The 14,517-nt window shown below is 38.4% G+C and overlaps 1 protein-coding gene across 5 annotated transcripts in view; it reads right to left on the bottom strand.

Moving 5' to 3' along the window:
• The window catches only part of SMAD5 (SMAD family member 5), a 49,214-nt gene that overhangs the window by 15,530 nt on the left and 19,167 nt on the right, over window positions 1-14,517 (bottom strand). For all 5 annotated transcript variants that reach the window (XM_069091891.1, XM_069091890.1, XM_069091894.1 and 2 more), the window contains 2 exons: window positions 10,163-10,739; window positions 9,258-9,509 (listed from right to left, as the gene is read on the bottom strand). In XM_069091891.1, the coding sequence (XP_068947992.1) occupies window positions 9,258-9,509; window positions 10,163-10,565 (655 nt within the window). In that variant the 5' untranslated portion in view covers window positions 10,566-10,739. The remainder of the gene's footprint in view (window positions 1-9,257; window positions 9,510-10,162; window positions 10,740-14,517) is intronic.

Here is a 14,517-nt window from a genome sequence, read left to right as displayed (position 1 = left end):
ATCTGCTCTCTCCCGTATTTTTTCCCATACCCCTCATGACTTTTCCAGTGGATCTCTATGCCCCAGTGCCTGTATATCTTATTTCCCAATTATATGAAATATAGTATTAATAATAGTACATCTATATATGTATATAGATATATAGATATATTTGAATATTTGATTTTAAAACTTTGAATTCCAGATTCATTCTCTTCCTCCCTTGTCACCCACCCTTACTGGGAAGATAAGCAGTTCATTATAGGTTGTACATGTGTAGCTAATGCAAAACAATAACATAGTAGATATATTGTAAGACTGACTATATTTCCCTCCCTCCTATCCTACCTCCCACTTGTTCTATTCTCTACTTTGATCCCGTCCCTTTTCAAAAGTGGGTGCTTCCAACTTCCCTCCCCCCCCCAGCCTTCCCTTCCTTCCATCATCCCCTTCCCCCCTACTCTCCTGTAGGGTGAGATACCCTATTTAGTGTGTATTTCATTCCCTCCTCTAGCCAAATTCAATGGGAATAAGGTTGACCTGTTCCCTCTTGCCTTCCTATTCTTCCCTTCCATTGTAACCATTTTCCCTTGCCTCTTCTATATGAGATAGACTTACCCCATGCTGTCTCTCCCCATCTCCTCTCATTATATTCCTCTCTCACCTCTTAATTTGACCTTTTAAGTATCATTCCTTCCTGTTAAATTGGTCCTGTGGCCTCTATCTATGTACACCTTTAAACATATATACATACATGCACATATGTATTCATATGCCCATATACCCTTATATATATACATATACATATATATACATTTCTATACCCTTCAATTACTGAGAAAAGTTTCATAAGTTACAATGATTGTTTTTCCATGTAGGAATGTGAATAGTTCAACTTTGATAAGTTCCTTATGATTTCTTTTCCCTCTTTACCTTCTCATGCTTCTCTTGCTTCTTGTATCTGAATGTCAAATTTTCTATTCAACTCTGTTTTTTTCATCAAGAATGCTTGAAAGTCCTCTATTGCACTGAATGACCATATTTTCCCCTGAAACATGATACTCAGTTTTGCTAGGTAATTGACTCATTATTCCTCTGACTTCCGGAATATCATATTCTAAGCCCTTCGATCACTCAGTGTAGAAGCTGCCAGATCCTGGGTTATCCTGATAGTGTTTCCACATTACGCAAATTGTTTCTTCCTGGCTGCTTGCAATATTCTCTCCTTAAGCTGGGAATTCTGGAACCTGGCTATAATATTCCTAGGAGTTTTCTTTTTGGGATCTTTTTCAGCAGGTGATCAGTGGATTCTTTCAACCTCTATTTTGCCCTCTAGCTCTAAAATATCAGGACAGTTTTCTTCGAGAATTTCCTGGAGGATGATTTCTAGGTTCTTGCTTTGGTCATGGCTTTCAGGTAGTCCAATAATTTTTAAATTATCTCTTCTGGAACTAGTTTCCAGGTCAGTGGTTTTTCCCATGAGAAATTTCCCATTGCCTTCTATTCTTTCATTTGTTTGGATTTGTTTAACAGCATCTTGATTTCTCATAAAGTCATTAGCTTCCATTTGCTCCAATCTAATTCTGAAGCAATGATTCTCCTCAGTGAGCTTTTGAGATTCTTTTTCCATCTGGCAGATTTGGCTTCTTAAGGCATTCTTCTCCTCATTGCCTTTTTGAGCCTCTTTTGCCATTTGAGTTAGTCTATTTTTAAAGGTTTGATTTTCCTCAGTCAGGCTGTTGACTCTCATTTCATAATTTTCTTGCATCATTCTCATTTCTCTTCCCAATTTTTCCTCAATTTCTTTTATATGCTTCTTAAGGTACTCTATGGCCTGTAACCAGCTCGTATTTTCTTTTGAAGCTTTTGGTGCAGGAGTTCTGACTTCACTGTCTTCCTCCTGTTCCATGCTTTGCTCCTTTTTGTCCCCAAAATAGGAGTCTAACGTGGCAATCTTCTGTCTGCTTTGTTTCCTTTGCCTGGTCATGTCGCCCCTCAGTCACTTGACCCCTGCGCTTTTTGCCACAGTAGGACTCTGTCACCAGACAGGGCAGCTTTTGTCCCAAATGCTGGAGTTTTCTCAGCTGCCGGAGGTATTAGATGGGTGCCCTCTCTGAGTTCTCCACATGATCTAGCAAGGTAGACACACACGCCAGGACCTCCACCCTAGACTGCAATCCAGATCCAAGCAGGTTAAAGCAAGAGCGATTACCTCTCAGACTGGTGTTTGGCCTCCCTACACTCTGCAGGCCAGGAGCTGAATCTGCCACGTGGTGCTGGCTGGCTGTGCCAGCGGCTCATCGGCTTCTCAACCCAGGGGCAAAAGCCATGCACTCCCACTTACTGGGTCCCAAAGTCCAGACTGCACTGACCTCTCACTTTGTCCTTCGCATCCATGTGTTGATAAATCCGGAAATGGCTACCTCTGGCCTGGTGGCTGCTCAGGCCCGCCCTGGGGCTAAAGCCTTGGTGTGGGGCTGGGCTCGGCTCCCAGAGCACTGTGCTGGCCGATTCTTGCTGGTCTGCCTGGCTGTCCTCAACGAGAGGTTAGCTTTTCTGTGTCATTTTGTGGGTTTTGCAGCTCCAAAGTCTGTTTAGTCTGTCTTTTTACATGGATTGGGGAAGGTGGAAGTCGGAGCCGTGGGGAGGTCCTGCTTCTACTCCGCCATCTTGTCTCTGCCCCCATGTTATCATTGAAGCAGTCACTTTTGAAAAGGGATGGGATCAAAGTAGAGAATAGAACAAGGGGGTGGTGGGATAGGAAGGAGGGAAATATAGTTAATCTTTTACAATATATCTGCTATGTTAATGTTTTGCATTAGCTGCACATATACCATCTATACTTAACTGGTTTTCTTCCCAGTAAGGGTGGGTGACAAGGGAGTAAGGGAATGAATCTGGAATTCAAAGTTTTAAAATCAAATGTTTAAAATTATATATACTATTATTTATACTATCTTACGTGTAATTGGGTAAGAAGATATATAGGCACTGGGGTATAGAGATCCACCATGCCCTTCTGGAAAAGTCTAAGGGGGTATGGGAGAGAGCAGATTAGAGGAGGGGATATCCTGTGGGACTGCTATTCTGGGGTGGTGGATAGGGGAAAAACAGGGAGAAAATTTGTAACTCAAAATCTGGTGGAAATGAATGATATAAATCAGAAGTTAATAAAGCATTTGAAAAATGAAAAAAAACAAAAACATGAATGTTGAAAACTAAAAATAAGTATTTTTTTTAAATTAAAAAAATATACAAAAGAAGCAAACAAGAAAGAGCTTAACATCACTGATAACCATCATGGTGCAATTACTGATTTAGAGTAAGACATTCTAGAGAATGAAGCTGAGTGGGCCTTAGGAAATACTGCTAACAATGAGGCTAGTGAAGGTGATGGAATTCCAGCAGAGGTATTTAAAATCCTAAGAGATGAAGCTGTTAACATGCTACACTCAATATGCTAGCAAATTTGCAAAACTGAACAGTGGCCACTGGACTGGAAAAGACTAATTTATGTCCCAGACTTTAAAAAGTGCAATGCCAAAGAATCTTCAAATTATCAAATAACTGTTCATTTTACACGCCAAGTACAGCTATGCTTAAGATTCTGCAAGTTAGGCTTCAGCAATGTGTGAACTCAGAATTACCAGAGGAGCAGGCTGGTTTTCAAAGAGGCAGAAGAACCAGAGACCATATTTCCAACAAAAGACGAACTGTAAATAAAGCAAGGAAGTTTCAGAAAAGCACCTATTTTGGCTTCACCGACTACACTAAAGCCATTGACTATGCGGATTACAACAAAATGTGACAAGTCCTCAAAGATATGGGAATACCAGATCATTATATTTATCTCCTAAAAAGTCTGGATGTCAGAACTAAACACGAAACAACTGATTGGTTTAAGACTGGAAAAGGAGTAGAACACTTAATTATTTAACTTTTATGCAGAACACACCATGTGAAACAGGCTAGAATTAAGGGTGCCAGGAGAAATATCAACAGTCTCAGATAGGCAGACGATGCCATTTTGACGGCAGAAAGTGAAGATGAATCTAGAAGGCTCCTGAAGGTGAAAGAGAAGAGTGTAAAAGCTGGCCTGAAGCTTAACATCAAAAAACTAAGATCTTGACAACGGACCCCATCCTTTCCTGGCAAACAGAGGGAGGAGAAATGGAAGCGGTGTCAGACTGTATATTCTTGGGCTCAAAGATCCATGTAGACAGTGACTGTAGCCACAAAATTAAAAGATGCTTGTACCTTGGAAGGAAAGCTGGAGAGCACACTAAAAATCAGAGCCGTCACCTCTTTGACAAAGGTCTATAGAGTCAGAGACATATACCAAGATATAATGAAAGCTGGACTAGCGGGAAAGCTGAGCACCACAGAATGGATGCTTTCAAGTTGGGGTGATGGAGAAGATTTTTGACAGTCCCTTGAACATCAAGGAAATCAAACCAATCAATGCTTAAAGAAATTAAGATTATTTAAAGGAAGGACAAATACTGAAGCTGAAGCTTAAATACTTCAGTCACATAATGAGAAGACAGGATTCATTGGAAAAGACCCTGGTGTTGGGAAAGATTGTGAAGGCAAAAGGAAAAGGGGACAGCAGAGGATGAGATGGAGAGATAATGTCATGGAAACAATGAACATGAATTTGAACACACTTCAAGAGATAATGAAGGCTATAAGGGCCTGATCTTCTCTGCCTCTTGATAGGTTTAAGTGAATTTGAGAATCTTCCCTGATTTGAAAATATACTCTGCTCTCAAATAGGCAGAATGTAGTCACATGGAGCCTGTGGTGGTAGGCTTATTTTTCAGAAAGGCACAACTTTTGTTACTCTGTAGTCAAGTGGGTTGCAAGGGCTGTGATGTTCTCTGATCCCGGAAAAGGCTACATATGCCCTGATGTGAGGTTTTGCTTTGGGGATCACTTTGGGAAAAGTTGTGTGATTTGGCCAGATGAGACTCTGGGCAGCCATGGAGCCCCCTGGCTTTGAAAACTCAGATGCTGGTACTTCTCTCTCTGGTAATTGACTGTATGTATATGATGGTCAGACACCTAAGAAGCCCTGTGTGTTGAATTGTGTTATTTTCTCTGTCTGTATTTTTTTGTCTGCTCGTAACTTCTGTTTATATTCTCTGAAGTTCAGGGTGCTGGCTTTTCCCCCTGAACACAATATCATAGACAAAAGATTCTTTTATTTTGCAAGCTTTTCTCCTAAACATTTGTTCATAATACTTAGAACTACAGTCATTTTCAAATTAATTTGAACAATAGATTACCCCACTTGTAAATATACTTCTGCAGAGAGAGACTGAAATGTTAAAAATAACTATCAAAAGCATTGAACAATTATTCAAATTTGCCCATAAAACTGTGTGCTACCAGCACAATTCCCTCAGGAGTTCAATTTCATTGTAAGAAAATTGAACCAATACTAAGGAAGTTCTGTTACAGTTCACTACCTATCTATAGTAGCAACACAAACTGTCGATATGTAAAAGATCTCAGTTTTAAAGTTTGTCAGTTTAAAGAAAATCAGCATAATGAAGCAATTTAATATCAATGGCACCTTAAACCAAGTTTGTTCATGTGAAGAAACTGTAGCAAATGTTTTCAAATAGCATAATCCATTTAGGAATTTAACAAAAATTTCATCTTTATATGAAAAAAACTATTTTTTAAAGCCTGTCCATGTTAAATACTACTAAGACATATTCCTCATAACTACCAAAGTCACAGATAACTTGAGGGATAGGAGAAGAATCTTCTCTCTTAATACTATTCTTAGTACACAGTAAGTACTCAAAAAATACTTTCTCATTCATTCATTGTTCAATTGCTCCCACCCTCAATTTAGAAAGAAGGGCCACTAACTACTTGGATTTGTGGTAATGAAAGTTAAAAAAAAGTATTTGGGAACCTCCTCTGTGCAACACAAAAATAAATATGCACTTTAAAGATATTTTATTACAACACAGCAATTTTGATGTGCCATTATTTTAGTTTAAATGCAGGACCACCTATACATCATATACACCAAAGCCTGATTTTCTTTTTGACTTGTGAGATTAGAATTAAGTCATTCATTGTCAATCAAGGAGCATTTAAGAGAGAAAAAGTCACCACAGGGAGAATCAAGCGAAAGTTTTTGCAGAATGGGAGAGATCTGGTCATATTTGTAGGTGGACAAGAAATAAGCATGAAATTTAGGGATAGAGAGATGGCTGAAGGGACAAGTTTCTGTAGAAGACAGGAGGGATAGGATCAAGGGCATAAGGAGAGGGGTTTATGTTTTAAGGAGAACAGCCACATAACATAGTACTCAAAGTAAAAAAGGATTCACTCCTCCTAGAGTGAAAGAGAATTAAGAAAATAGCTACAGTAATAATGAAAGGCTCACTTTTCACTGCAATTCAGGTACAGAGTAAAAGATAAGGTTTGGATGATAGTTCTAAAAACAACAGGCAGCAGTATTTATCACACACTCCCTCTACACAAGACACTAGTCATGTTTACTAAACCAACATTTACCTTCCTTCAAAAAATGTTAGTAGTTCTCAGAAATGATTCAGGATCAAAACGCAAGTACTATATTCACAGCTGAAAGGTAAAGATCTTTCATCTCAGAGAAGGCATATGTTAGATGTTAACAATGGAAAGTAAACACAAACCTCAGCCCTTAGCCAGTCAGGGAGATGGCCATATCTTTATTTTTCCCAATTTTTTTTTTACTTTTCTGGCTTTTAAGTTACTGGTCTCTCCATTGTACCCTGTCCATCACTTCTACATGTGAAGAAAAGTCCTTGAAGTGATTTGCAGACACACTACCACCATTCTGTTGTCTGTGGAATACGGCATTCATAATCATTGCATAATTCAAAAGAGTTTACACTGGAAAATACACCGAAGTCGGTCAGGTGAAACAGGCTTTTTTTCTTTTTTAACTTACTACCTGTATAACGGGACAAATGAGCTCCCCTCTATGGCCCTCAGGCTCATCGCCTGCAACATGAGTCAGGCCGAGGCCGCGGCTTTTCTTTACCTTCTCTCCTAATTCAAAATGTTGTGTCCTCCCTGTCTAATGCTTCTGGGTCACATTCCTAATTAGTGCAATCATTTTTTCAGCTGTGTCCAATTCTTTGGGATACCGCTGGGGTTTTTTCTTGGCAGAGAGATACGGAAGTGGTTTGCCAGTTCCTTCTCTGGCTTATTTTACAGATGAGGAAACTGAGGAAAACAGGGTTAAGTGCCGTGCCGAGGGTCACACAGCTACTAAGTGTCTGAGGTTAGGATTGAGTTCAGGAAGATGAATCTTCTCACTCCAGACCTTGTGCTCTATCCACTGAGCCATCTAGCTGCCCATACATTCCTAATATATGAATCCAAATTATGCTTGTCCCTAATTTTAAGGTCACAGTTCTTCCTGGTGTATCCTACATCTCCCTATGGCCACACCCATACATTTCCAACACCTTCCTCACCTGAAGGTCATTACTGCTTATCCACATCAATATATAAAACTGACTATTGGCCTTAAATCTGTCATTTTTATTAACACGTACTCAAATGTTTAAGACGCCACAGGTACTAAACATAATCTGACATTACAGAAAAGGATACTGGGAACATAAGAAAGCAAACACCTCAGAGGCTGCAAGAGAGTAAATTACATAAAGAAAAAAATGCGAAGCAGTAATTTATATATCATTTATTACCAACTTTTAAATAATCTTGTTGGAGAGTGAAAGGTACAAATTCGTTATTGAAGCATTTTCACTTTTGAAATTTTAGTACAAGTAGAAAGTTCAGTGTAATTACCTCAAATCCTAGGGGAATCGGGATGATAATAATATTCATACAGTACTTACTATGCGCCAGGCATTGTGCTAAGCACTTAACAATTATTATTTCCTTTGATTCTCGTAACAACCCTGAGAGGTAGGTGCTGAGGATATCATGCTTAATTGAACATTTGGTTTCAATTCTTGCTGCTGAAATCTGGTAATACATTATTATTCTGCTTTCCTGCTTTGATAACTAGAGTATATACTAAATATAATGTTTCTAACTCAATTATCTTGTTGCCCACAGGCCCATCCTTTACAATATTATTTACCAGCTCAAAGTGTAGAGAGGGTTAACCAAGCCTGACTCAAACCAATAACCAGCGATTTATAATAAAAAAACAACTTGACAGCATGTTCTTGTTTGGCACTGTTTTCTCCCACAAATGGAAGTCAGTGACAAAAAAACTCACCTAAACAAACGTTCCAGTAGAGGAATTGGGGAATCTGTGGCCTCAAGGTCACATGTGGCCTTCCAGGTCCTTGGGTGCAGCCTTTTGACTTTTAGAAAGGGGATCTGTTCTGTGAAGTCTGGATTCACTCAAAGGGTGGTACTTGAGGATCTAGTGGCCACATGTGGCCTCAAGGCCACATATTCCCCACCCTGTTCTAGTCATTTGACTCTGCTTTCAATATATACCTGCCTATTAACCTATAACTTGCAAAATACAGGTAACCGACCTTTCAAATAATCTACTAATTATTGTTTCACTATTCAAAGCAAATTATTTTACCAATTATCTAAAAAAAAAAAAAGAAAAACTGCTGCTTTTTGTTTGTTTATTTTTTGCTTTTTGGAAGGCAATTGGAGTTAAGTGACTTGCCCAAAGTCACATGGCTAGTGTGTCAAGTGTCTGAGGATGGATTTGAACTCAGGTCCTCCTGACTCCAGGGCTGGTGCTCTATTTACTGTGCCACCTAGCTGCCCCAAACTTCTGCATTTTAAAAGCCAAATTTAAACTCTATGATAATGCTTATTACAAAAAAATGTAACTATCTCAGAATCCCTAATAGGTACCAAAGATCAAATATTTTTATGACCACTTCTTGAAAGGTAGTGATCATAACATGTTAAATTTATTATGTATACTTGTCTATTCTTAAAGAAAAAGCAAGTTGTAAGAGAGTCATAGTTTTAAATGAAACTCTCTATTCTACTTTGTTTTGGGGAATACTCTGTCCCTCCCTGACACATCCCTACCCTCTCCTCTCCCCCCTGGGAGTTTTTTAAATTCAGAATTTTTTTTAAAGGCAAGGAAAAAAATTTAATCTTTCTTAAATGAAAACAAATCATTTCACAAAATAGTTAATTCTAGCCTCCTTAGGTCATATAAGTACTCATATTGGCAAGTGGCTAGAAACAGAAACTACTCTATCTGTAGGGTGATTTGGAATTTAGAGAGATCAAATAAAATTAATTCTTACCTGGAAGTTGAAATGGACTTCCTGATCCAGAACTGGCAGGAGAATTGGGGTATGTGCTGCTAGCTGGAGAAGGAGGATAAGGGCTATTTGGTGATAAGGGGAAAGGAGTGTTGTTAGGTTGCTGGAAAGAATCTGGAAATGTAGCATTCTGTGGCATATGTGGTTCATTGTGGCTTAGATTCCTGAACTGAACCAGAAGGCTGTGTTGTGGATTGAATTCACTATGTCGAGGCACTAATACTGGAGGTAAGACTGGAATAAAACAAAAGATAGTTGTAAAAATGCTAAAATAAATACTAAACACATTCCCATTGTGTCTAATTAGTAAAGGTTAAGGATTTAAAAATATATACATTAAAAACACAAAACTCTCGCCTTTTGAGAAGGCATGCCTTATAGAATTATTTCAAGACCGGGTTGAATCCAGCATCAAAAAATTACTGGCTAAGTGGATATAACACATTTCAGTTTCTCATTTGAAAAATGGGAATGATATTTATCTATCATATCTCTCTGATTGAGCTGTCAAGATCAAATGAGATAAGGTAGGCACAGTTCTTTGGAAACCATAAAGGGCTATATTATATAGTTCAGCTATTATTAACTTACTGTTCCTATCTGCCATTTTTAAGCTTATTTTTTTCAAAGACTTCATCTTACCATTAAAGGCCCTATCCACCCCATGTGAATCATGGAAAATTATAAATTTAACAGTATACTAAGTGAAAAATACTAGAAAACAATTAACTAGATCAAGTAAGAGCCAGTTTGCAACTAGAAATACAAGACATAATACTGGACTAAGTCACTATGTCTCTAACAAACTCACTACATTAAATAAAATGAAATATGTAGCTCTGTGCTAATTTTCCCCCCTCAGGAAAAAAAAAAAGTCTAAAACATACCTGGACTTTCCACTCTCTTATAGTGGTATGGATTGATACAAACTTCCTTTTGCTTAGATCCAAAGGGAAATTCACAAATATCCAATGGCTTCAGTTCATGATGACTCTGTAAATCAGGCCAACGCCAGACTCGGCAGTAAATAACATGGGGTAGGCCTTTTCTGTGAGAAACCTGCAGTCTTCCATCTAAAGATCTAGGAATAGTAACACATTTGCTGGGCTGTCCAGGGCTACTCAGTGCTTTTTCTAGTTCTTCCATTGCACCCTTTTTCTTTTTTAACTTTTTTACCAAAGCATCAACTGCTTTTTCTGCCCATTTTTCCTCTTCATCACCTTGTTTCCAGCCCAATAATCGCTTTACAGCTGGGCTAGTAAAAGAGAACAAACTGGCCATTGACGTCATTTGATATAAATCTTCAAGGAACTTTCTTACCCCCAAATGTCAATGTATATTGGAAGAGATTATCACAGATGATAAACAATGTACTATCTTTCTACAGAAGAACCAATTAACCAATAATGGGAAAACACTGATTTATCTTCAGGAAAATTCAGCATTTCTTGCATCAGGTGTATCCTAAAGAAAAAAATAAATAGGATAAATATTTAAAGAATTTCTTTAAAAATCTGCAAGTACATGTTATTTTTTAGTTAAATAAAACAGAAACCATAATTGGGTTTTTTTTAAGCCCTAAGAAGTTTCCTAATTCCATACAATTTATTTTTTTTACTCTTAAAAATTATTTTTTGCATTCATTTTTTTAAATGAGCTCCAAATTTTCTTGCTCCCTCCCATCCCTCCTCCACCCATTACAAACATAAGAAATGTGATATCAATCAAACATGAGAAATTCTGTAAAACATTTCCATATTAGTCATGTTGCCAGGAAAATAAAGCTTAAAAATTATATTTCAATTTGCAATCAAGACTCCATCAGTTCTTTCTCTGGAGGTGGAGAATACCTCTAACATTAGTTCTTAAAAATGATTCCTCAGGTTTACTGGCTTTACACACTCTTGACACCAAGAGCCACATCAGACTGTTAGTCAGAATACACACGATGACAGAAATCTCCATCTTCCTGAGGGTCACTATAACCTTAAAATGCTGTAAAATGTTTTATTCATCAGGACAAAATGCATGTTGTTGGTTTTTTTTAAGGCAAAGAGTTTAGACCATAAATTATAGCAGATAATATACACTTAAGCTATAATCTTTTAATTTAATGTTTTAACACGACAGACTGTTCCATATCTAAACACCCCTAGCAAAATACACTAGCTGAAAAAAAAATCTAAACAGAAATGAGTTTATCCTTTCATTTTGATAGTATGCTACTAACTCTGACCATAGAATTTGATCACTTTTGTTGCTTCTCCATACATATCGCACATTTTGGAATCAAAAGATACAATTTAACTCATGTTTCTCCAAAACAACTGGAGCATTTTGTTATCTTGGATACAGGCAAATCTCAAGAAATCCAGTTTTTAAATTGCCTTTAATTTTACCACCTCCCATTTTATTCTTTAGCACAATGAAAAATGTTGAACTACTATAGATTAAGCATTCTGGGAAATATTTAGTGCGCAGACTTTAGATAAAGAAATCTTTTAAGCTTAGCTTATTAGGCCATTTTAGCCTAATTAAAATGATTTATGGCATATTGTAATCAGTCTAGTATAAATAAATATATAAATATTAAATAATATATATAAATAATAAATATATAAAACTAAATATAGGAAAAAAGCAGTATACAAACACACTATAAGAAACAAATTTAGAATGGGGATACCAACAGAGAATAAAGAAAAGTCATGTTTTTATGACAACTGTAGAATTTATACTTTAACAATACATGAAAGTAATCCTTTAACTCTTCTGTAAAGGATCTACCAATAGGCTAGAAGTCTTCTACTAGACTGGGATTTCTTAGGTTTGTCAATATAGTGACTTACTCTCTTCTGGGAATGATGCCTTTAAGTGAACAGAATAAAATAAAAGATATAAGATTACAAAGGAAACCAATTATACTGAAATACAGTAGTTAAGAACCCCTGCTTTTTATCTTGATAATTTGTAGTTACTACTGCAGCATCCAAAAGGTCCACTTATCCTCTCATTCTTGATACATCTACTTTTCCAAGGACATCTAAAAGGTACTCAACTTGCCAGCTGTCCTGACTTTTGTCTTGCCACAGGACTCCTGATGACTCTGGAAGAGAGAGTGAGGCTGATGGCTTTGTGCAATTCTGCCTCAGTTAAATCCAATTCACATGCCAGTCAAGACATCATCCAGTGATGTCTTAAAAAACTAAGGATAGGGGTGGCCAGGTAGCACAGCGAGTAAGAGCACCGGCTCCAGTGTTGAGAAGACCTGGAGATAGAATCCCGGGCTCAGACACTTAGCACCCACCCAGAAACACCTGGCTGTGTAACCTTGAGCAAGTTACTTAACCCCAATTGCTTAGGGGTGGCCAGGTGGCTCAGCAAGTAAGAGCACCGGCTCCAGTGTCGGGATGACCTGGATCAAATCCGGGCTCAGATACTCAGCACCACACCCAGAAATAACTGGCTGTGTAATCTTGAGCAAGTTACTTAACCCCGATTGCTTTAAAAAAAAAAAAAAACTAAGGATGAACAAGCTCTATCATGAGTATACAATAGATGAGAAAAATATGAGAAATACTATTGTGCATTCAGTCATTCTGAATGAATTTTTATTTTATAAATTATAAGAGAGACTAGACCTCAATATACCACACTGGGCATCTGATGATCTAAGTATTTCAGACAATAAGTAACAGTGTTGTCCCAAATGAAGCTCAGACAACTTAACAGGAACAAGACAGACTGGAACCCCAGGAAAAGAAAGGCCTAACCGTGCCTCAAAAGGGACCTCACATACCACACAGGGAACCTAAAGGATCTGGGCCTCAGGTCTGACACAGAAAGAAAACAAGTGCATGTTCCTCATATCTTCTAGATATGCCTCATTTCCCAGAATCTTGGGATACAATTACTGAGTTAGTGCTACAAAGGAACCCAGCCCAGGCCATCAGGACTATATAAGGCCTTTGTCCGAGACCCTAGATTTTGTGTCTTCAAGACAGGTGTTTGCAAACATCCTAAAACAAAGGGCATGCTAGAGACTAGAGCCTTGGGAAGGCACTAGTGTCTTGGGTTTAACTCATCTTTAAAAATCCTTGTTTGACCCTACTCCCTCAAGCTATCATCTTCTCCCTTAACTACCACTCTGTACTCCTAGAAAGAATAGTGTACCTAAGATGGTTTACCAGCCAATTTCTTGCAATCCCTGGCAACCTGGCTTCCAACCATGCCACCCACCTGAAACTGTTCTCTTAAATTAGGAGGAATCATGCATGGTACGGTAGAGGGGTGGAATAAGAGTCACCAGAGTTTAAATCCTGGCTCTGCCATTAGACATCCATGGTTGTTAGTTTAATCCTAGACAGCTCAATCTGAGCTTCAGTGTCTTCATCTGTGAAAGAGGGCTAAACCAGGGGTGGGGAACCTGCGGCCTCAAGGCAACATGTAGTCCTCTAGGTCCTCAGGTGCAGCCTTTTGACTGAGTCCAAAATTTACAGAACAAATCCTTTTATTAAGGCAATGTGATGTGTGAAGTCTGGATTCAGGCAAAGGGACACACTTGAAGATCCAGAGAGCCACGCATGGCCTCACGATCACTGTTTCCTAACTCCTGGGGCTGCTAAACTAAATGACCTCTCAGGTCCCTATTAGTCATTTTCCTATTCTGAGAATTTACCCTCTTTGAACTATCTGTATTCTGGGGTACTATTGATCATACCGTGTTTCCCCGATAATAAGACACTGTCTTATTAATTTTTTTGGACAGAAAAACACCAGAGGGCTTATTTTCAGGGGAGGGCTTATTTTAATGAACATTGACAGCAATTTTAATAAACAGGTAAATGTGAACAAAAAAATGTACCTTTATTCAATAAGCAAATCACTGGGGAAGAACAGGATGATGCGCTCACTGCTGCAGCTCTGATTGGATGCAGCTCGGAGCGCGGTGTGCGTTTCAGGGGGGGGAAGACGGTGCATACAGAGGGTACCATAATGTAGCGTGTAGCGCAGGGGATCACCTTCACTACAGTAGCAATCTCAATAGGGCTAATTTTCAGGGGAGGGCTTATTTTAGAGGAATCTTACACAGTCAGAGGAGGGCTTATTTTCGGGATAGGTCTTATTATCGGGGAAACACGGTACCTCTCCCTTCTTCTGGACAATTACTCCTCCCACAGTCACCACTGTCCTGTTCTCACCTGGTTCCCCTCCTACTTCTCTGAGCAATCTCTTTATTTTT

The sequence above is a fragment of the Petaurus breviceps genome, unplaced genomic scaffold (assembly GCF_028583685.1).
Source record: "Petaurus breviceps papuanus isolate PSGF00001 unplaced genomic scaffold, PetGlider_PUasm1.0 189, whole genome shotgun sequence".
NCBI classification, from domain to species: Eukaryota; Metazoa; Chordata; class Mammalia; order Diprotodontia; family Petauridae; genus Petaurus; species Petaurus breviceps.
This window is presented reverse-complemented; position numbering and strand designations above follow the sequence as displayed.